This window comes from Carassius auratus, chromosome 17 (genome assembly GCF_003368295.1).
Source record: "Carassius auratus strain Wakin chromosome 17, ASM336829v1, whole genome shotgun sequence".
Lineage (NCBI taxonomy): Eukaryota > Metazoa > Chordata > Actinopteri > Cypriniformes > Cyprinidae > Carassius > Carassius auratus.
Genome location: NC_039259.1, coordinates 7,588,164 through 7,612,063, shown reverse-complemented (window position 1 = coordinate 7,612,063; position 23,900 = coordinate 7,588,164). Strand labels below are relative to the sequence as shown.

The following is a 23,900-nucleotide window of genomic DNA, read 5'->3' as shown; positions in this document are numbered from 1 at the left end:
ATTCTATTAATGATCAGGCAAGTTTAATATATGTTGGTGGTCCTATAGTGAGCACATTATTATTGTCTTCAACGGTCACAATTTGCCATAGGGCAAACTAATTCAGGACACCAAAACAGTGATCAGGCTCCACGTGCCAGTCCAGAAACTGGATGATTTTAGGAACCCTGGGGCCTTGGTTTGCAGGAATTAACAGAGCGACCTCCAGTGGAAGAGGTCTGGATTGACTGTCCTAGAGTAGATGGATACTTAAACATGTCCACACTGCTGACAACGGCAGATTGTCTACTTACAAAACATCTGTTTTTACACATTTTATATAGGTATATTCGGTTTACGTATACTGTATATACCTATGGTGCCTTATGATGTTCCTGTTTTTATAAAAGTGTCTTTGATATTTTCTCTATAACCAGTAACATGATGTCATATGGCAGTTCAGATATTAAAAGTACATGTTGGGAATTCCCGAAGGGAAGTTTCAGGAATGGTCCATCAAACTTGCATAAACAAGACATCACACTTTTATATCAAAGTTGTGAAAAGATGTTTATTCCAATACAACTTTAGAAAAATTTCCAAAATATTTTGTTTTAAAAGTAGCCTAATGTGACATCACATGTTAAATACAAGATATACTGCTAATTAATATAATACAGTGTACCTTGAAGACCCTAGGTAAACAAACAGTGGTACCAAAAAAATAAAAATAAAAAGTAAACATCTGTGAACAAAATAAGCATAATCCAGCAATTTAGTCCAAAATCCTTTCAGTACCATGGCTTAACATATCCGGTGCAAAATCCCCACCCTCCCAAAAACAAATGGTTTATCATAATTTCCAGACTCCAAAAGCAGTCAGAATCAGAAGAGACGTGACTCCACAACATGGTCAGTAGTAAACGGGTTTTAAAAATGGAATGCAGAAAAGGGTCTCTTCATTCCTTAAATATTTAATAGTATCTTACCAATATAAAGTTCTAAATAGAAACTTTCAGACAAAGTCTGTGCAGCTGAAAACTGGTCAGTGTACTTGGTGATGTCACCAGCCTGCATAAACAGGCTCTGCATCACACGGGATCCCATAGAAGCGGCCAGGTGGATGGTCTTTTCGCATGAGAGGCGTCCGAGCAAGGGAAAGCTCGCTGTCATTATCTCTTCTCTTCCGCAGAACCAAAACGATGATGAAGAGAAGACACACTGCAGAGGAGAATTTAAGAGAGTGACAACTGATCTTTTGCTAAGCCCCACCGTAAATAAGCAAAAAGACTTTTAGCTGTAAACTTGGAAGTTTTTCTAATTTTGGTGTGTGATGTAAAGGTTTATACCTCCTCCTCCAATAACAAGCAGTGCAATGGTAACAGGAGCAAGTTCACACGTCTCCCCTGCCTTTCTGAAGAAGGTCTCCATGCAGTAACCAGGAGCCGTGCTGCCCTCAGGACAGAACGCATCAGTGGGACACTGGATCGGATTTACATCAGGACTCTACAGACAGACAGAGGAACATTTATTTTCTTGTATAAACAAGGAAATATAAAAAAAAAAAAAACTAAAAAACTACAGCATAAAATTGCATGTAGAAAGAGGAGACCACAAAGTCCAGTGTTAACAGTAAAGACTGTCTGAGTGTGTGTGTGTGTGTGTGTGTGTGTGTGCTTAGAGGAACTAATCACTCACTGGGCAGTAGTGGTTTTCAGGACACAGGTCACAGTTCTCTTGGCCCCAGTGGATCTGATAAGAACCACTGCTGCAGATCTGACACTTGGTTTGTTTGGAAGGCTTGTGCATTCCTGTCCAAAAAAAAACAAACTTGTATCACTGAACTGAACTTGTATGACGCTGATATGATCAATTTTATCATGTCTATCATATTTCTGAGTAACAGGGATTTATCTGTCTCCAGAGATTATATCACAAAACTACATTTGATTAGCTTAGATTTTCATATAATTTGAGTAAGCAATGTGGCTGAAAGAAGAAGATACCTGGGCGACAAGGCGTACATTCTTTGGAAGCGGTCTGTAGAGCCTCTGAGCCTGCGGGACAGACCCGGCACTGAGTACAGCTGGAGGAACTAGCAAAAGAACAGAGAGGAGGCAACAAAGAAACTCTTTTACAAAAAATTCTGACAACTGACAAACTAGGAATACAAAGTACAGCATTAAAATTTAACAAGTCAAAAGAGAGAACTTCATCAAGTGTATAAAAATAGGTGACTTATTAATAGCCATATAATTTAACCTTTGCAAAAATGCATCAAAACTAAATCTTCATACACATAAATACATATATACATACATATATATACACACACACACACACACACACACACACACTCAATGGCCCCTTTATTAGGAACACTTCGCTAGCACCGGTTGGACCCCTTTTTGGCTTCAGAATTGCCTTAAGTCTTCACTATCAAGTTAGGCACATCAACCATAACTCCTTCAAAAACAGCTAGAAGCCTTGGAGTTATGATTGATGACCAGCTGACTTTCTCAGACCACATTGCTAAAACTGTCCCATCCTGCAGATTTGCTTTATTCAACATCAAGAAGATCAAGCCTTTTCTTTGGGAACATGCTGCACAACTCCTTGTTCAAGCTCTTGTTCTGTCCAGGCTGGACTATTGAAATGCTCTTTTGGCAGGTCTTCCAGCCAATTCTATCAAACCTTTACGATTAATTCAGAACGCGGCAGCAAATTGTAATTTTTAATGAGCCAAAAAGAATACACGTCACACCTCTGTTTATCAATTTACACTGGCTTCCAATAGCTGCTCGCATAAAATTCAAGGCATTGATGTTTGCCTACAAAACTACCACTGGCTCTGCACCCATTTACCTAAATTCATTACTTCAGACTTATGTGCGCTCTAGAAGCTTGCATTCTGCAAGTGAACGTAGCTTGATTGTGCCATCCCAAAAAAGCACAAAGTCTGTTTTGAGGACTTTTAAATTAAATGTTCCCTCCTGGTGGAATGAACTCCCCAACTCAATCCGAGCAGCTGAGTCCTTAGCCATCTTCAAGAATCGGCGTAAAACACATCTCTTCCATCTTTATTTGACCCTCTAACTTTAACATTCACTATTCAATTCTATTCTTAAAAAATAAAAATAAAATCTACATTTCTAATCTTTTTGTATTCTAGTTTCTTTTTATTTATTATACAATTATAAAAAAACTAACACTAGCTTCCTCTATTCTTTTTCTTTTTATTATATTATTTAAAAGCCCTCGCTACGGGTGCTGTGTTAAGCTAACTGAGACTTGTTATAGCACTTGTATATCATTGCTCTTTTGTTGTTTTTGATTGCTTCCACTGTCCTCATTTTTGAAGTCGCTTTGGATAAAAGCATCTGCTAAATGACTAAATGCAACTGTAAATTTAAGTCTTCATGTCATAGATTCAACAAAGTGTTGGATGTTGACATGATCACGCAGTTGCTGCAGATTTGTCTGCTGTACATCCATGATGTGAATCTCCCGTTTCACCACATCCCAAAACTGCTCTATTGGATTGAGATCTGGTGACTGTGGAGGCCATTTGAGTAAAGTGAACTCATTGTCAAGAAACCAGTCTGAGATGATTTGAACTTTGGGACATGGTGCATTATCCTGCTGGAAGTAGTCATCAGAAGATGTGTACACTGTAGTCATAAAGGGATGGACATGGTCAGAAACAACACTCAGGAAGGCTGTGGTGTTTAAACGATGCTCAATAGGTACTAAAGGGCCCAAAGTGTGCCAAGAAAATATCCCCCATGCCATAACACCACCACGAGCCTGAACCGTTGAGACAAGGCAGGATGGATCCATGCTTTCATGATCTTTACACCAAAATCTGACCCTGCCATCTGAATGTCGCAGCAGAAATCAAGTCTCATCAGACCTGGCAACGTTTTTCTTCTATTGTCCAATTTCGGTGAGCCTGTGTGAATTGTAGTCTCGGTTTCCTGTTCTTAGCTGACAGGAGCAGCTCCTGGTGTGGTCTTCTGCTGCTGTAGCTCATCTGCTTCAGGGCTTGATGTGTTGTGGTTATTTGAGTTACTATTGCCTTTCCATCATCTCTATCCAGTCTGCCCATTCTCCTCTGACCTCTGACATCAACAAGGCATTTTCGCCCATACAACTGCCACTTACTGGATATTTTCTCTTCTTCGGACCATTCTCTGTAAACCCTAGAGATGGTTGTGCGTGAACATCCTAGTAGATCAGCAGTTTTTGAAATCCTCAGACCAGCTCTGTGTGGCACAAACATCCATTCCACGATCAAAGCCACTTAAATCCCTTTTCTTCCCCATTTTGATGCTCGGTTTGAACTTCATCAAGTCATCTTCACATCTAGATGCCTAAATGCACTGAGTTGCTGCCATGTGACTGGCTGATTAGCAGTTTGTGTTACCAAGCAATTGAACAGGTGTCCCTAATAAACTGGCTGGTGAATGTATGTATGTATATATATATATATATATGCGCACACATACAATAACTAAATGTTATGAAACATCCAATGTTTCATTTCTTCATTAAAAAAAATGTAACAAGTGTACACAAATAAAAATGAAAGTGTATATTACTCAAAGCCTGAGATGTAGTTTTTATGTTGCAATGTTCAGAAAAGGAACTTACTTGCAGGAAGTGCCTTGTGGACATGGGTTACAGGATGTTGAATTTTGCAAAGATGTGTAGAAACCTGAAGCAATAAGAAAAAAAAAAAATGTATATATATGTATATATATATATTTTTTTTTTCAAATGCTTATTAAAATGTTTAATTTCAGATTACATTTTACATCTCATAGAAGTAAGGTATATAATACTTACATAGTTTTATCTTTTTATGGATAGGTATACTTTTATATGAAATATAATCATTTTAATGATTCCAGTGTTATATCATAATACACAAACACACACACACAAATACATACATATATACACACACACACACACACACACACACACACACACACACACACACATACATATATATATATATATATATATATATATATATATATATATATATATATATATATATATATATATATATATATATTAAAATAAAAAAATAACAATTCTAATTACCCCACAATATATTTTAATATGTATTTGCATATTTTTTCTTCACCCTCAATGTATCAAAATAAATAACTGATAAATGAATGAGATATCACTTGTTACCTGGTGCACATGCTGTACAGGAAGCAGAGCCTGTGTTATTGCTGTAGGACCCAGTAGGGCACGGCTGGCAGACAGGGCTTCCAGTGACACTAATGAAAAAATGATTAAAGCATGGTTGGCATGGAAAGACTGCGTATGCTTTGAATAAAAAACAGTGTAATACTTTCTCCTCTCACTTGCTGTAAAACCCAGATGAACAGGGCACACAGCCCTGCTGTCCTGCTAGAGGCTGATAGAAACCCTGGACGCACAGAAGACAGGCTCCGGGTAACACACACAGGCCTGCCTCGGGACAGCAGGAACACAACAGAGTCTCTGAGACCACCGAAAGAGAAAGTGCATGTGTCAACTTCAACTTCTAAGGCAACATGAAATCAAAATGAACCCAAATTCACATTCTTAACACACAAAAAGCCCCCACCGTTATCATAATAAGAGCCAGGAGCGCAGGCCGTGCAGGTGGAGGTGTTGAGGCCGGAGCAGCTGGGAGCAGCAGTGGTCATGTTTACACTGACTGTGGTGATGGTCACAGCAGGACTGAGTGTTGTCTGACTCATCACCACTCCTACACAACCATAGAGGACAAACTAGAGTCAAATAAATCATATGACAATCATCTTTAAAGCAGAATTATGCTTTTAAAAGCATTGGTCACCCAAAACAGTCCATCATTGTGTAATTATCCACATGTGATTAAAAAATCCTTATGTAATTATGTAAAGCAAAAAAAAAAAACCCTCTATTCATGCTTCTATTGTCCATAAAATGAATACAGACAGTGACTTTAAAGCACCAAAAAAAATAACAAAGCGCAAAAAAACAAACAAATCCTGTGCGCCATTTAGTGCTAAGAATGCAACCAAAAAATCTTTTATTTGAACAATTTTTTAATTCTTTCCTCTCAGCTTCCACAAAACTAATAAGCAGCACAAACATTTTCATCACTGATAACAATAATAAATGATTTCTTAAGCACCAAACCAGCCTCTTAAAATGATTTCTGAAGGATCATTGAACACACTGAACAAGCTGAAAATTCAGCTTTGCCATCACCAAAATAAAGGACATTTTAACATTTATAAAGACAGAATTTTATTTTATATTATAATTAAACCATTTCACAATATCACTGTTTTTACTGTATTTTTGATCAAATAAATGCAGCCTCAGTAGCATATACAACCGTTTCAAACCCATCTTTTAACTTTTGTGTTGATGGTCATCTTTACTGAACCAGACCCTAATTTACAGTAGTCTTATGTGAACTGTAAACGACGTCTTATAAATGAAAAAAGGAGTTTTTTTTTTTTTTAATTAGTAAATATGACAAGATTTCTCTATTTAGCCTACATACTGCTAAAAGTCTTGGAGTGTTTTGTTAAAAGGCCTATTGTAATAGCATCACATGAATCGTCCTCCCATTCCTTCGATTGTCTGTTGGTGTATACTGTAAATGGCACCGCATGGATGTTAACCATCAGCAGAAAGGCAAACAGAGTCCTTATTGTGAATGTAATCACATTAGCCATGAGGCCGGTCACCCACATCGACACAAGCTCCCGCTGAAGAAATACAAGTGTTCAGAGGAGACGGTCATATGACTCGATTTCACTCCAGAAATACTGAGAACAAGTCAGGGACCTAGAAACCATGCGTCTGTGTGTTCTCCTCAAGCTTTTATGACTTACTTAAGAAAATAATAGTTAAGCTACTCTTACTGACTTGTTAATAAACTTTTCAGACCATTTGAATGTCCTTTGAAAGGGTAGTTTGACAAATGAATGAATCAGAGGTCATAAACATAAACACGACTACAGAACACTGCTGTCACTGTACGACATGACAATAACTCAAGTACTCTGTGTTTACTAAACAGCAGAGCTATAATGTGCTGTTGATTTTGATCTAAAGATTTGCAGGTTTTGGCCTGTCTTCGTAATCAGGAGGAATGTTGTTGGTAAAATATCTCAACGATGTAATAAATGTGTCTCTGTATTGAAAAACAACAAACAAACAAATACTTACTTGCATTGTGTAAACTCATTTTTAAAAACACCCAAACACAATTATACATACATATTACTATATATAATGAACTGTGTTTAGGTGTTTTTAAAAATCTGTATATATATATATATATATATATATATATATATATCACACACAATATGTTGCTGCCGTTCAAAAGGTGAAACCTTAAATTTTTTTCTTCATGATCATGACACTTCTATGCATTTTAAAATATCAGTTCAAAGATAAAAGTTAAATATTAAAATGCGTTTTGACATTGCGTCAAGTCACATTTATCTGTTAATCTGCTGTGAATCGGTAACTCACCCAAAACACAAGCGGTGGCGAGAACAGACCAAACTCCCAATCGCTCCATGATCCAGCGGTTCACCACATCTGTCTATCCATCTGAACTCATCACGACAGACCACATCATTACTGTATTATTGGGAACTGTTGAAGATTTCTGCTCTCATTCCCTCTTTCGTGGGCTAGTCAATGTCATATGACACTAATCATGTGATTAGTCACATTCCTAAACAAAGACTGAAACGATTCACTGTTACCGTACTGTTTGTATCATCTACAAACATTCTGTAAACATGAACTAAACTGAGCACGATGCAGAAGTTAAGCGAATTATTTAACTTGAGTGACACATTAATGAGCTCGACGCGAGCTAAAGGTCCAACAGTTTCTGAAATGACGACATTTCTGAAGTCCCGCCCTTAAAACGGTCGACAGGACTTTAGCGTCACTATGGTAAATGTAGTTCACACACACACACACACACACACACACACACAATGGTAATTTTACGTTAGGGGTTATTTGAAGAAGTTAAGAAATAGTGATATTTCTGTCATTTCACCACAGGGTCATTTCTTTTGCTTAGTTTACACAAGCAACCAAGCAAAACTATCAAAGCTGGATTACTTTCTCTCACTGTCCAATCTCCATTTCAGATAGCTGGGAAAGTCTTTTACCTAGACTACTACTTCAATATTTTGCACTCAAATGAGAAAGAGAGAGAAAACTGTTTATTCACTGTTTAATATGGTGTTTAGTGCAAAACACTGACTTAAGCATGCCCTGAGTAACACACAGGATTTCACAAACACGCGAACCAAATGTGTAACACTGATGGATTTAAACACTGAAGATCTGATGTACACACATAAAGGTTTCAATACAGAGTGTAAAACAGCCCTTTACAGTAAACAAGAACAGAGATGGTGATTCAAAACCAGACCATTACAATACAAAAGCTGAAAATGTGCATGGCTAAAGGCTATATTTATGATATCCAACACGCACTTGGTGTATTTTAGCTTTAGCTAGACTCTGGCATAATAAAATAAATAACATTTGCTATTACATTCGAACAGACAGTGTAACAATTTAACTCAACAGTATAATACCAACTTTTGCCTTTCTTTTTTTATGGCTTTTGATATAATGTAGTTAACAACTTAAAAACTATGATGTTCAGTGCAAAGGGTCTGCCACTAACAAACTGGCCTATGTTTGGGAGCTGGAAAAGTAACACTGGCTATTTTAACACAAAAAAAAACCTTAAAAATGGCTGGTAGCCACTGACTTCCATAGTACTTTTATTTTTTCCATACTATGAAAGTCAATGGCTACCATCAGCTGATTGGTTACTAACATTTCTTGTAAATATCTTCTTCTGGGCTGAACAGAAGAAATAAACTCACACAGGTTGGATGTGTAAATCTAGGAGTAAATGATGAGAGATTTAAAATTTGGGGGTGAAACATCCCTTTAAAACTTTATATAAACTCGTCACAGCCCGGATGAAGAGAGCAGCATTCACTCTGGCATGTCTTTTTTTACATCCCTCGCTGTCTTTGATTGACTCTTCTGGGCAATCCCATAGGGAACATGAGCCGCCACAGTCCCAAGTTCTGCCGCACCCTTCACGTGGAACATTTGATCGTCAAAGAAGATGTGAGGTCTGATCTTTTCCAGCATGGGGCCTTTAGGGGCTCCTGCTAGGAAGAGGGCCTCATCTGTCTCCAGACCCCAGGAGCGTAACGTCTTGAGGGCCCGGGTACCTGAACTGGCTGCACTGCGAGCTGTAACCAAATAGGTGCGGATGGGACAGTCCAGGCGCTGACCTTTGGCATAGAATTTCTGTTGCAGCTTCCCTAGAGCTTCCAAGAACCCCTTAAGTGGTCCCTATGAAAAATAGTAAGGTAACAATTCACTGTTGTCAGATGTATAATATCTGTTTTCTTGTCAAAAAAGTGTCAGTATATGTTTTACAACAATCATTCACATCATCAGTGGAGTTTAAACACAGTATATTGTTGAACATACATGATCAAGAGGTTTATTTTCATGGGCTTTCTCATGCTCATAGAACTTGTCCAGTCCGTGGGCTTTGTAGATTATCTCTGACTCATCTGAAAAGAGAACGGCATCTCCATCGAAGGCCACTCGCAGCTGAGTCTCCGACAACTCACAACAAGTGATTTTTCCAGGTGAGAATACTGTTGCTGCTGCAATTCCTAATAAGAAAAGAATTTCATATAGAATCAAAATTTGTATATTTATGATTCTAACATTAAAAGTTAATTAATTCCCCAAACCACTTCACTCACCTTCTTCAATGGCTTCTCTAACTTTCATTGAATCAGCTGACAGATAAAGGTTGGCGTGGTAGGCTTTCAGATACCCAATAAGACTGTTGCCTCCAGTCATACAAAAGCGCTCTATAAATAGCTCTGAAAAAAACAACAACAACACAAGTTAGTATCTTATAATATATTTTAATAACTACAATGAACTAAATTAGTGAATTATTTCTACATCCATACCATCTATCTGTATCTGGACTTGTGTATTTGTTTTACAATACAAATTTGTTTTTACAATATAAATTTAGTTTTATTAACATATAATGATAATTTATTTATATCAAAACCACATTTTTCATTTAGTAATTTCTGAAGGGATGGTCTGCTATATATCCTTCAAATTCAATTTTACTAAATTTGTATACATTGGTGTTATTTATATAAAGCAGAAATAACTTTGGACCCAGTACTGACCCCTGGGGGATACCACAAGCAATGCTCAAGCACAAAAATTAATATTCCCCCCAACTTTACAAACTCAATTGATGCCAGTTATGTTAAACTGTTTGATCTGAATCCATATTGACTGGCAGAGAGTAATTTATATCTGTCTAAAAATTCATAGTAAAAGAAAATTCTAGAATTTTGGAAAATTATGGAAGTAGAGAAACAGTTTGAAAAATGAGATCTATCCCCAGTTTTGTACAGTGGAACCACTATTTTATAATTTTAATGGAAATTTACCAGTTTGAAATGATAGATTACAATTCTATAAAAATTATTGGCATTGATATCCCCTCAATGACCTTTATCACAACGTCATTACAATCAGTCATTGTTTTATATTTATATTTACAATGTAAGGAAAATTTAGCTGGAATTCCTTTCAATTAAATTGCAATTCCAATCTTCCAATGACATTGGGTCTTGAATTTCTTTTGCCAATTTGGCCCAACACTCACAAAAAAAATTATTAAAGCTATTAACCACATCATCCATATTATCCTTTATATGTTGTTATCAATATAATATTACGGCTAGTTGTCCAGTACCTTTTTTAATAATACTATTTAATATAGCCTACCCCATATTCTTTTAATGTTGTTTTTATTAATACTAATATTTTACTGTAATATTCCTTTCACAAATCTGTAAGATATGGGCTGTTTTCTCTTAAAGTTATTGTCATAAACTGTAAATATTGGTAGATGATCACTACTGTCATTTATTAATAGTCAGCTCAGCTGTATTATTTTCAATATCATTAGCAAATATGTTATCAATCTGAGTGGCACAATGGAGTGTAATTCTACTGGGTTCAATAATGGTATTTATACAGTATATATATAAACCCTTACGCTACATTCCATTAATGATTTTGTCCGAAATTCTGTATCTTAATACAAATTTTTACCAGAAAGAAAGAAATCTGCATTAAGACTAATTAGATGATAAATACTGATATATTTTGACTTACGGTAATGGTTAATTGAATTTATGAGCCGAAGTCCCACATGAGCATGATTGCTGGTCATCAGAACCACGTCAAAGAGCTCTTCACTGTCTGGATAAAGCTCCCTGAGTCGAATGTTCACTGCCTCCACTGCCTACACAACACAGAAAAATAACATTTCCCTCTATATCCATAGCTTGGATAACTGGATGACAGAAATTCATATTTTCTTCCCTTAAGTTGAGATAACTGTAAACTTTTTTTAAATTATTATTCGTATTAATTATATCATTGCTAATTACTGATGTGTGTGAATACAATAGAACAGGTTTGACCTTAATGAAGGGGAATGCAGGTCCGGGTGCAAATGGCTCGATCTCATGTTGGATCTGATATTTCAGGTAATCCTCCATTCCCTGCTGCTCATAAATGTCCTGCTCTCGATCCATATTGAAGAGGGCACGGGAGGACACGGCGATGGTGATGGCATTCTGAGGCTTTGGCTGAATAAACATATTACATACTGGAGGTATAGGCCATATATTTTTGGTTACTATTTGAGTGTTATATCAAATATATTTCACATTTTGCAACAAAAAGACAAGACAGACAGACAGATACAGTGGGGAAAATATTTGATCCCCAGCTGATTTGGTTAGTTTGCCTACTTACAAAGAAATGGGTCTGTAATTTTAATGGTAGATTTGTTTTAACGGATAGAGACAGAAAACCAACCAAACAAAATCCAGGAAAAAAACACATTATATAAAGGTTAGAAATTGATGTGCATTTCAGTGAGTGAAATATGTATTTGATCCCCAGGCAAAACATGACTTAGTACTTGGTGCAGAAACCCTTGTTGGCAAGCACAAAGGTAAGACATTTTTTTTAGTTGGTCACCAGGTTTGCACACATCTCAGGAGGGATTTTGATCCACTCCTCTTTACAGATTCTCTTCTAATCCTTTGTTTCTTGGCTGTCATTTCGCAACCTGAAGTTTCAGCTCCCTCCACAGATTTTCTATAGGACTGAGGTCTGGAGACTGGCTGGGACACTCTTTGACCTTAATGTGCTGATTCTTGAGCCACTTCTTTGATGCCTTGGCAGTATGATTTTGGGTCAATGTAATACTAGAAGACATATCCATGACCCATCTTCAGTGTTCTGGCTGAAGGAGGTTTTTGTCCAAGATTTTACAGTACATGGCCCTGTCTGTGTCCCTCAATGCTGTGGAGTCGTCCTGTACCCTTAGCAGAAAAACAGCCCCAGAGCACAATGTTTCCACCTCCGTGCTCGACTGTAGGGATTGTGTTCTTGGGGTCATAGTCAGCATTTCTCTCCCTCCAAACACGGCGAGTCGAGTTAATGCCAAAGAGCTCAATTTTGGTCTCATCTGACCACAGCACTTTCTCCCAAGACTTCTCTGAATCATTTAGCTGTTCACTGTCAAACATTAAACGGGTCTGTACATGTGCCTTCTTGAGCAGGGGGATTTGAGTCCGTAGTGTGTTACCAATGTTTTGTTTAGTGACTGTGTCCCAACTGCGTTAAGATCAGTAACAAGCTCCTCCCGTGTAGTTCGGGGCTGATCCCACAGCTTTCTCATGATCATTCTTTCCCCGAGAGGTGAGATCTTGCACAGAGCTCCAGACCGAGTTCAACTGATGCCTATTTTGTATTTCTACCATTTCTGATTAATCAACAGTTGTCTCCTTCTCACCAAGCTTCCTGCTGATGCTCTTGTGGCTCACTCCAGCAGATCTTGTGCAGATCTACAATCTTGTCTCTGACATCCTTTCACAGCTCTGTTGTGTCGCTCGTGGTGCTGGGAGAAGCTGGGATGGAAGATACAGACTGTGGACAGGTGTCTTATACACCTAACCAGCTGACATTAGGAGTAACTTCTTAAAGTGACCGGACTAAACTGTGTTCCTCAGGGGCACGTGACCAATCTGTGGGAGCCAGGATTCTTGCTGGTTGGAAGGGGATCAAATACTGATTTCACTCCCCCACTGTAGATAGATAGATAGATATAAAAAAAAGTGTTTAAAAAAACAAACCACAAATAAAATTTATTTTTCGTAAATCGCTGCGGAATCTACATTGTTGACAAGTTAACCGAACCTAAAAGCAGGTAGCAAGTAGGAGCGCGTCTTCGTGTCGTTTTTCTATAAACGTTCAATCGCTCATACCAAAGTCTGCGCTGCGGTTTTATCACGGTCCATTGTCGTCTTCTGTAAGCTGTCTCGTTATTCTGTTTGCTGATGCACTGTTGAATGCAGGTTAATTCCTCAGCAGCATCACTGCAGCTAAACGCTCGCGCCATCGCGTCTGCTCAGTGTCTCGCTGCAGGAGGCGAGGGTATTTTTAGAGCCCTTATCAAATTCAGACACCTCTGCTGCGCTCAACACAAGCTTCAATGCTTTCACTCACAACCGATAGCTACTGTATGTCGCTATATTACAAGGAACTTGGCTATAGACTCACCGGTGTAGGTTTCTTGCTGGGACTCGACTGGTTACTGGTCTCCTGCTCCCCAAAAGTGTGCATCTCTTTCATTAGTGGTTTATTCATGATCAACAGCTGAGAGACTGATGCTCAGAAGAGCCTTGCTCTGTATGACCTTCACACACACACACTGACTGGTACTGGGCAGACACATCCCCTGAAGCAAAGCAGAACCCAAAGAGCAATCAGATGAGCACACACTGATTTAGATGTGCATGTTCGTCATCCTCATCTCCTTCCCACATCACATCTCCATCATCTGCTGCTTCCGGGACTAGTGTGGGTGTACATAGTGCATCTACAAATGGAGGAAATGTATTTTGGACTCTGGGAATCTGATGTTAATCGCACATCTCAGAAAGGTCCATAGAAGAGAGGAAAACCCCTTCATGATCAGCACTAATGCACAAGAGCACCTCATATGATGACTCCAAATACATACTGAAGTGTGTGCATTGTATTTTCATGAGGCTCAAAAATGGAATATGAACAAGTTCATACAGTACTATACAGGTGTGGTCAGAGAGACTTCTCTTATTGTCTCTTATGCTCATCAACACTGCATTTATTTGATCTCAAATACAGTAAAACAGACTTATTCTGATGTATGACAGCAATTTAAAATAATTTATTCTTGTGATGTAATGCTGCATTTTCAGTATTACTCCAGTCTCCTTCAGAAATAATTTTAATATGCCGATTTGCTGCTCAAGAAATATTTATTATCAATTTTGTGAAGAGTTGCGCTGCTTAACATTTTTGTGGAAAAGTCAGGATTTCCAGATGTAACTAAAAATATATAAATATGTAAATTGAAGCAAATAAATAAATAAAAAGTAACTGAAATAGTTACACTACTCATTACATTTTTAACAGGGTAACTTGTAATCTAACACTGTGCATTAATGAAAGCTCAATAATGATTTCAGCAGTTAGTCCAATAAAAATTGGGGAATAAGATAATGTATCTTGTCACACCATTTGTACTCAGAACAAGAAATTGCAAAGAGCTCCAGTTTCTGTAAAGAAAACTTTATTACTTTCATTGCATGACATAAATACTTTGTAGACTTCGTAAAGTTCTTCTTTACATCTTATTAGACTGAACCGGCCATTACAAAATAAGAACAAGCTTTGAATAAATAGAGTAAATTCTCTCATTGTGATTCTCTTTATACAGAAGAAGGAATTTTGTACACATACAATTTCATTATTTTTGTACTCTGTAAAATAAAACCTCTGTATAATTTTCTTTTTTTCAATTAATACATAAAAACAAGGCAAAAAAAAGGAAAGAATGAGAATTGTAAGAGGGCACAAATCAGAAACTGAGCTTATCAACACAACCGGCTGGAAGTTGAGTCTGCCGTCTGAGGAAGTGCTGGACATTTGGTCTCACTTCAAACCAAAATACAATCAATCCCTCGGTATCATGTCGATGTACAATCAATCAATCCTGAGGAACAGTCATGATATCAAAACAGGAAGCAACCACAAAAATGACAGATTTGATCCATTTGGCAAATGTCTACTTGATCGTAACGCTAAATAACAATGAATATCTGTATATAACACTATATCATATCTACCCAGTCGTGATCCTAATGCTATATCTGCAGTATTTTTGGTGGCATAGTGTGTCAGTGTCAGGTGTAGACCTTTATCCCAATACTGAAGGTCCTAGAATCAGGTCAGCTGACTACAGATGAACAAAGCCAAAGCAATCTTATTATAACAACCAACTGTGGTCAGAGTAGGAAATCTGGAGGGAATCAAATTAACTGCAAACTATGCCAAAGTAAACCAAATGTACTGTACCCTGCCATTCATCAACATAAACCTTTAAATAGGTTTAATGCAAATATATTGGAACACAAAAATCTCAGTTTGCTTTGCAGAGTTACAGTATGTTTTAAAGCTTTATATCTGTTGTGAATGTCCTGGAAATGCAGCAGTAGATGCGAGAACAGGAATGAGGAGATTTAGGTAATGAGACAGAAAGAGGGAACGTATTAACCATCAACCAGCAGAATCAAACTGCCTCAAGTGTGTGTGTGTGTCTTACAATATTGCTAGAACCGGTCACACTCAGATCAATCAATCTATGTTGCTTCACAAGATGCATGCAAACATATTAGACCTTTACCTTACTAGAAACCTGTTATAAGTAAAGCCAATGATTTACACTTACAACTTTGGCAAAAAGGAATGTGTTCGGAACTGATAAATAACACAAATGATGAATGATAAATTACTATTTCAGTGTCAATCCGATTTTTAGAGTTGGAAAACAGTATTTTCAGAGAATGTTTAAACACTTATGTAAGATCTCAGAAACAATTATGTTTGTAGTTAACGTCTGAAATCAGGTTTAATATTACTGTAAAATGACTTGAGATCATTACACTTGATGAATCATCAAATGTGCCATTGTTTGCCAGCTGTAGCTAATTTTTTTAATTCTCCTCTATTTACTATACAAAGTGCATTTTATGCCAGCCAGTAGTGTTTGTAATATTACATTTCATATCAAGTGTTTTGGGCAAAGCCGTTTTGAAGCACAATATCATGTGCTCAATTTCAGACGATTTCGACTGCAAAACCTAGTGCATTTACACAGCTCTTGCTCAAATCGATAGCAATTTCAAATCTTGCCTGTTTGATTACTGGAAGGTGACGATGTTACAAAAGCAGATGTTTTGCAGTTAACTAAAGCTTATTTTCTGATTATACTGACATCTGAAACCAACAGAAGATCAGCTTTCATTCTTACATTGGAAAATGTCAAAGGTTAGTTTCCAAGTCATATTTTACCACAAATTCAATATTTTGCATAAAGAAAATGAAGCTAATTTCAGGCTGATTATTATTTTTCTTTCTAAATCAAAGTAGGATCAATTAAATTCAGCACAAGTATACCGTAAAGATCCTTCAAAATGTAAAATAAAATATGAATTTATTTGCGAGGGTGCTTAATTATCCTAATACTAATGCAGAATTTATATTATATAATAATCCTAAAAAAAGGATACATTTTCTTTATGAAATATTAAAATACATTTTTTTGAATTTCTTATTTTGCAGCAAAATATGACTCTTGACAGGTATAATCAAACTTTCTACATTTACAGACAGAATGTAGTGGTTGATCACTATATATAAAACAAAATTGTGCAAAGACAAATAAAGGCATCTGCCTCTTAGTGTAGCACAGTCAAGACTGACTGAGACAGTAGTGTAGGCATAATGTAACGGGACGGAGCCGTGTCATGGGGTAAACGGGGATGAGGTAGGGGCTCTTTTGTACCAGAGGGAAATCAGAAATCTCCCAAACTGCTGTAAAAGGCAATTACTTTACAGTTCAGTATAAGTTACAAACAAAAATAAAGAAAAGAAGATCTAAATGTTGCACATTCATTTGCATGAGGAAATGAGAGAATCTCCTCTTTTGGAAGATACATTAAATCCATTTCAAACTATACACATATCTATTTTTGGCCATTCATCTAATCCCCAAATATCACTTCTCTGTCTTACAGAAAGCAGCATTATAAACATTTGGAGAGAGAAAAACCCATCTGTGCTATATTGTGCCACAAAGGTGTCGTTGATGGTGCAGTTAGTGTTAGCATTATTACCTTCATATATGATGTCATAGTTTTGTTATGGTTATATTAATAATGTGCTCACGGTTTACAATCACTCTGGAAATCTGAGCCCATAGAACCTCCGGTGCTAATAAAGCCACACAAAATCCTGTTAACAAGCTATTTTGTTCTGTTTTACTGAATAGCCCACTTGTTCCGTGCTCGATTAAAGCAAATTTGTAAGTAAGCTCATTATTCGAAAGCAAAGCCCTACATAAATACTTTGGCTCCCACAGAGAAGGGGTACTTCCTTTATGTGCTCGAGTCTTTCCAAAGCGTCCAGTTATAGTCCTCCTCACCGTTCCCTGGTCAAGGCTGTTTCTTGCACTTGGAAGTGATTGCATTATTTACATTTTTTGGATGATGATGATGATGAAAATGGTGTGTGTGTGTGTGTGTTCTCGTTGCAGTCTCAAACCTCAGTAAGACTCGTGGTAGTGTGCTTATGTGAGAGAGAGAGCGCTGTGGTCAGATACCCGTCCTGTCGCTGTAGAAAGGCGTTACGTGGAACATGTAGCAGTGAGTGCAGACTCTCACAGGTTTCATCTGACCGTATCTAGGCAACGGGGCTGTGTGTGATGAGCAGCGGGAACAGAAGATCTGCAATAAAACATCATCTCATTAGGACTGGAATCATGATGCGAGCCCCTGCTCTGCTTTGCTTGTTTCCTTTTTATTCACTAACTGGATGTACTGTGTATATTTATTATGTATATATAAATACAAACACATGCATGTGATGTGACCATTTTTGGGCCCATGGATCAGCGGTATGTCTGCTGCAAAAAAAGGCAAAGCTCATAAGCAGAAGAACACCATCTCCATCCTCAAACTTGGAGGTGGATCAGTCCTATTATGGGGTTTCTTTACTGTAGAAGGAAGTGGAAATCATGACTGTATGAAGGACATCCCAAAGTACATCATCCAAATCTACTACTGCTTGGTTCAGGGATCAGGCATAGAATGTACTTGAGTGACCTGTTCAGTCTCCAGGCTTAATTCTCATTGCAAATATCTGGTTGAATTTGAAGAAAGCAGCAGTGGCAATGTGAAAACCAAAGATTATCAGTGATCTGAGAGCTTTTTCAGGTGTGGAATGGGCCAAAACTGTATTCGAGAGGGGACAGAAGCTTCTAAACACTTACAGACAGCGTTTATTGGTGATTTTAAAGAATAAAAGATTCTGCAAAAAGGGGGTTGAATAATTTTGAACATGAATGTTTAGAGCCAGTTTAAATTTTATCATGATTCATCAGTGTTCCATTCTCAGAATCACTCAAAAGTGTATTAACAAACTTTCTCTAATACTTTACTGATTCCTTTGTTAAATTGTTTTCATAAAATGTTGTTCTCCGCAGAATGTCTTGCAGGTCAAGGGGGTTGAATAATTTTGATTGCATATATATATATATATATATATATATATATATATATATATATAATAAAACTATATAAATGTATACGCATGTAAATCTTTTCAAAATATATTTATATATGCTTATATCTCTGTCTTGAAAGAATTCCAAGTTAAAAATTGGTTTCTCTATGGAGAAAATGAATGGGATTTTATGGCCGGAAATGACTTGACTTTAATCTGACATGGTCTTGAAGATGGACTGCTGTACCTTTCCACAGCTCCTGCAGTGATGTTTCCTTCTGATGACTGTAAATGGTGCTTTACATGCAATGCAGGAATTGCAGGCCTCATCTGGTACCCATTCTGGAGGATCTGATGTTAATAGAAGGACAGAGAAAGTGAGAATAAAAGTCTGTCAGGTGTTGTAGGCACTGTCCGTTTATCTTCTTATATTAGCAGTGCTCTGAAACCTAGTGCCCTGCTTTACTGTCTACTGGCAAATGGCAGTTATATAAGTTGTAAATATATATTTCTCCACTAACCTGCAGAGGTCTAGCACATAAACTATGGTAAGTGTTGCAAAACCTTGGTTAATTGGTAGTTATTATATTTTTGTTTTATTTGTATTAAAACCACGGCCAATTTTCATAGCTGTAGTGCTTGAGTGCATTGGTTTTAAAATGGCTGAATAAAATGTGCAGTAACTGCCTTAAAGAAATGTTATAATGTTAAACATTTAATTAATTTTAAAAAGTAACTGTTGATGTTCTGCTACATTGAATAGACTATTAATATTTTTTGCAGTGCATACAGTGAAATGATTGTGAATGAAAATGACAGAATAGTGACATTATATTTAATAGAGATAAATAAAGGTTCATTCTGATCTTATTCATCAGATCTTGCACACACTGCAGTACTGTGAAACTAGTTTAAAGCACTGACATCTGGTGGTGAAACAATCACGTATGTTTACCAGCCACCGCTTTCTCAGCTCAGCTTGTGTTGGAATAAATGTTCTGTCGAGTTTGGACATTTTTGTTCCCAATAATCATCACAATATCACTTCTCCAGTCTCTGAAATATCTGGATTTGGAAATCATCCAGTGAACTCTCATATTAATAAGCATTTAACTCAACTATATGATTACAGCACATTGAAAATATACTGTACATAACCGGAAATAATTGGGCAGTGTATTATCCTTAAAGGGGGGGTGGAATGCTCGTTTTCATTCAATATCATGTTAATCTTGAGTACCTATAGAGTAGTACTGCACCCTTCATAACTCCAAAAAGTCTTTCGTTTTATTATATTCATAAGAGAAAGATAGTCTGTACCGATTTTTCCCGGAAAAACACGAGCGCCTGGAGGCGTGACGTGTGGGCGGAGCTAAAGAATCACTAGCGCCAGTTGCGTTGAGAGCGTTTGGAAGCTGTGACAGCTGTGAAGGCTGAAACTGAACGAGAGCAGCAGCAGCAACGACTCGCTCCAAGCGGGGCTCGAACCCGGGTCTCCGATGGGAGGGGACGCACTAACAAGGAGGCAGAGATATTTGAAGCAGTTTTACTCACCGCCTGTGGTTCCAACACACAATCGTGACCCTTTTTCGTTGGGATTGCATCATCCTTAAGAAATAAACGATACGCAAGTCCGTCGTCAAACTGGGCTTTGTTTGTAAAACAAGCATTTTAGAAATGCAGGGAACAAACACAAACACTTGCACAACTCCGTTGATGCTCTGTAAAAATAAACTCCATCCACTGGTCCCTTAATGCGGTTTCTCTTTTGGTAATCTGTGCAGGGTTGTCTTGCCCTGGCAACCAAAAACACACTCCTTTTGTGACATTTCGTGACGCTCTCGCTCTGATCAGTGAAGTCTGTTGTGCTCTCTCTGCTCTGCTATACGGGAGCGCGCGCTCTTCTGGCAGACGTGCCCTTAGGACCATATAAGGAAATTCTGCTCCATCTAACGTCACACACAGAGCCATACTCGAAAAAAACTTTCCGAAACTTGTGACAAACCGGAAGGAGTATTTTTGGAACAGAAATACTCCTTCAAACGTAAAGCTTAATTTTTGAAACTTTGTCCATGTTTAGCATGGGAATCCAACTCTTTAACAGTGTAAAAAACTCAGTATGCATGAAATAGCATTTCACGCCCCCTTTAAAGAAATTACTGGAACAGAAAAACCTGTTCACATACTCTGGCTCTATGGTGCATCTTAAAACTTTTGGGAAAAAAAGTTACTTACTACTTCTGGTGAGAAATGCACATACAAAGAATACTTTATCCCATTTGGCCATGGGTGAGGATTCATAAAAGATGGGTAACCTACACACTTTCATTCTACAGTCACAGTTTTTAACAGTCTCTGACTTGACACTTTTTTTCAACAAGAATGTACTTTGTGACTATGTAATTTCAGTGCTAGCCTAGGTTTTAGAACAGAGTCGTATCATGTATATGAAAATAAAAAGTCTCTTTATATTGTGAGCATTTAGGTGATGTATTGAACTGACCTTCAAACTGACCCTCTCGGGCTTTGGCAGCGAGCTCTGATGAAGAGATGGTCTCTTGACAGAGAGCACAGTCCTCCAGTACAGCGCTGCCCAGACACGGACCTGAGGTGCATTACAAACAGCACATTAAACCCATGACGTCTGACATCGAGTGATAAAAACATGTGGTTACACCATCTATATTTTAGAAGTGTGGCTACCAACCTTTCTTGGGCTTTTCATGGTCCCCTTGGTCGGATTTTGTAGCCATCACCTCAAACAGAGTCTTTAAGATGCTTCGCAGGTCACTCGCATAGTTTGTTTGCAACTGATCAGCCACACCTTCAGATATATGAAAGACGGCAAATACTGTTTTACAGTGCTAGTTATACATAAAGTTTAAATTGCACTTAGTAGATAACACTTCACAGTGAAACTATGTGTATTTATAAATATATACAAAAATATACACAGTACACACTATAAATTATGTAAACGGCAACTTTTTTTTTTGGATGCGATTAATCGTTTGACAACCCTACCATGTTTTATGCATTGGCAGTGTGCTTAGTAGGATACATGTTACACTTAGCTTTACAGTGCACTTAGAAGGCAATAACAAAATGTTAAGTGTTAAAAAAAAAAATATAAATGGATGTGAATTATAGGAGTGGATTTCATTAAAGAGTCAGGAAATGCAAACTAGGTTTTTTGCGTTCTGATGTACATTTACACTGTGTATTTCAGTAGAAAAAGACTACCAAAGAATCTACTGCATCAGACTACAAATCTCACACGTCATTAGGTAACACACCTGATATGCAGACAAAGAGGCGATGGATGAGGTCACTGCTGCTGTGGAAACGTGAGCGAATTTTGTTGTGAGCAGCAAGTTTGGCAGCTTGCAGCGCCATTTGAATCTCCTGATGATCCAGATCCTCAGACATGTCCGAGCTGGTGGTCAGGCTACCGACAGGAATGAAAGGGAAGATTATTAGGTTAAAAGTTAAATGAATGATATTAACAATACTAATAACAAATCTACTTTATGATACCATTTTCTTGAGCTCGATCTTTATAAAATGAACAACAGTAATTCAAAATAAAATGTGATTAAAAAAATAATGTGAAACTACAGTGGGTAAAATATTCATTTGATCCCCTGCCGATTTTGTAAGTTTGCCCACTTACAAAGAAACGAAGGGTCTGTAATTTTTAATGGTAGGTTTATTTTAATGGATAGAGACAATACCAGCCAAAAAAAGTCCAGAAAGAACACATTATATAATGGTTAGAGATTGATTTGCATTTCAGTGAGTGAAATCAGTATTTGATCCCCTTCCAACCAGCAAGAATCCTGGCTCCCACAGATTGGTCATGTGTCCCTGTGGAACACAGTTTAGTCACTTTGAGAAGTTACTCCTAATGTCAGCTGGTTAGGTGTATAAGACACCTGTCCACAGTCTGTATCTTCCATCCCAGCTTCTCCCAGCAGCACGAGCGACACAACAGAGTTACAGAGCTGTCAAAGGATGTCAGAGACAAGATTGTAGATCTGCACAAGATCTGCTGGAGTGAGCTACAAGAGCATCAGCAGGAAGCTTGGTGAGAAGGAGACAACTGTTGGTGCGATTAATCAGAAATGGTAGAAATACAAAATAGGCATCAGTTGACCTCGGTCTGGAGCTCTGTGCAAGATCTCAGCTCTCGGGGAAAGGATGATCATGAGAAAGCTGTGGGATCAGCCCCGAACTACACGGGAGGAGCTTGTTACTGATCTTAAGGCAGTTGGGACACAGTCACTAAACAAAACATTGGTAACACACTACGGACTCAAATCCCTCTGCTCAAGAAGGCACATGTACAGACCCGTTTAATGTTTGACAGTGAACAGCTTAATGATTCAGAGAAGACTTGGGAGAAAGTGCTGTGGTCAGATGAGACCAAAATTGAGCTCTTTGGCATTAACTCGACTCGCCGTGTTTGTTTGGAGGGAGAGAAATGCTGACTATGACCCCAAGAACACCTCCCTACAGTCGAGCACGGAGGTGGAAACATTGTGCTTTGGGGCTGGTTTTGAAGGGTACAGGACGACTTCACATCATTGAGGGGCAAATGAGGATGGGACAAGAACCTCCTCGAGAGTGTCCGGCCAGTCTCCAGACCTCAGTCTTATAGAAAATCTGTGGAGGGAGCAGAAACTTCGAGTTGCCAAACGACTGTAAAGTCTGTAAGAGAATCTGTAAAGAGTGGACCAAAATCCCTCCTGAGATGTGTGCAAACCTGGTGACAAACTAAAAAAAAAAAGAGTCTAACCTCTGTCTTACCTAACTCTACCAACAAGGGTTTCTGCACCAAGTATTAAGTCGTGTTTTGCTTGGGGATAAAATACTTATTTCACTCACTGAAATGCACATCAATTTCTAAACTTTGTGTTTTCTCTGGATTTTTTTGGTTGCTATTGTGTCTCTGTTAAAATAAACCTAGCATAAAAAATACAGACCCTGTCTTTGTATTTTTTTGTAAGTGGGCAAACTTAAAAAATGACCAGGGGATCAAATAAATATTTTCCCCACTGAAAGTAATTCCATGATTCAAAACAGGGTCACAATTGCCAGCCTTCCCCAAGAAA

General features: G+C 37.8%; 3 protein-coding genes across 7 annotated transcripts in view; all 3 read right to left on the bottom strand.

The window, feature by feature from the left end:
* Positions 1 to 530: 530 nt before the first annotated feature.
* Positions 531 to 7,904, bottom strand: LOC113117105 (signal peptide, CUB and EGF-like domain-containing protein 2). Its single transcript, XM_026285521.1, has 9 exons — positions 7,525 to 7,904; positions 5,609 to 5,752; positions 5,364 to 5,502; positions 5,188 to 5,276; positions 4,633 to 4,696; positions 1,986 to 2,074; positions 1,678 to 1,790; positions 1,329 to 1,485; positions 531 to 1,200 (listed from the first exon to the last, which is right to left on the bottom strand). Exons 1-9 carry the CDS (start codon positions 7,571 to 7,573, stop codon positions 1,043 to 1,045), a joined length of 1,002 nt encoding a protein of 333 aa, XP_026141306.1. The 5' UTR covers positions 7,574 to 7,904; the 3' UTR covers positions 531 to 1,042.
* zfyve28 (zinc finger, FYVE domain containing 28) overlaps positions 1,611 to 23,900 on the bottom strand; it is a 33,812-nt gene continuing 11,522 nt past the window's right edge. For 3 of the 4 annotated variants that reach the window (XM_026285515.1, XM_026285517.1, XM_026285518.1), the window contains 5 exons: positions 22,083 to 22,234; positions 21,494 to 21,610; positions 21,290 to 21,391; positions 19,034 to 19,137; positions 14,778 to 18,008 (listed from right to left, as the gene is read on the bottom strand). In XM_026285515.1, coding sequence (XP_026141300.1) covers positions 17,877 to 18,008; positions 19,034 to 19,137; positions 21,290 to 21,391; positions 21,494 to 21,610; positions 22,083 to 22,234 — 607 coding nt within the window. In that variant the 3' untranslated portion in view covers positions 14,778 to 17,876. Of the gene's footprint in view, positions 1,656 to 14,777; positions 18,009 to 19,033; positions 19,138 to 21,289; positions 21,392 to 21,493; positions 21,611 to 22,082; positions 22,235 to 23,900 lie in introns of those variants that run through there. The other variant, XM_026285516.1, reaches the window with a different exon arrangement.
* nt5c1ab (5'-nucleotidase, cytosolic IAb) lies at positions 8,217 to 14,149 on the bottom strand. Of its 2 annotated transcripts, none has more exons than XM_026285519.1 (6): positions 13,741 to 14,149; positions 11,589 to 11,756; positions 11,278 to 11,407; positions 9,825 to 9,947; positions 9,541 to 9,731; positions 8,217 to 9,399 (listed from the first exon to the last, which is right to left on the bottom strand). In XM_026285519.1, the coding sequence occupies exons 1-6, from the start codon at positions 13,825 to 13,827 to the stop codon at positions 9,031 to 9,033; spliced, it is 1,068 nt and encodes a 355-aa protein (XP_026141304.1). In that variant the 5' UTR covers positions 13,828 to 14,149; the 3' UTR covers positions 8,217 to 9,030. The 2 variants fall into 2 exon arrangements, with proteins under 2 accessions (XP_026141304.1, XP_026141305.1); XM_026285520.1 differs by lacking the exon at positions 13,741 to 14,149 and adding an exon at positions 13,446 to 13,733.

Bases quoted from the DNA above. Each gene is read 5' to 3' on its own strand.
- nt5c1ab (XM_026285519.1), bottom strand. From the start codon at position 13,827: ATGAATAAACCACTAATGAAAGAGATGCACACTTTTGGGGAGCAGGAG. The intron at 11,757-13,740 runs GTGAGTCTATAG...ATGTTTATTCAG, and splicing joins CCAGCAAGAAACCTACACCG to CCAAAGCCTCAGAATGCCAT. The intron at 9,948-11,277 runs GTAAGTCAAAAT...TGTTTTTTTCAG, and splicing joins AAATTCAATTAACCATTACC to AGCTATTTATAGAGCGCTTT.
- LOC113117105 (XM_026285521.1), bottom strand. From the start codon at position 7,573: ATGGAGCGATTGGGAGTTTGGTCTGTTCTCGCCACCGCTTGTGTTTTG. The intron at 2,075-4,632 runs GTAAGTTCCTTT...TTCTTTTGCTAG, and splicing joins CCACAAGGCACTTCCTGCAA to TTCCTCCAGCTGTACTCAGT. The intron at 1,791-1,985 runs GTATCTTCTTCT...TTTTTTGGACAG, and splicing joins ATGTACGCCTTGTCGCCCAG to GAATGCACAAGCCTTCCAAA.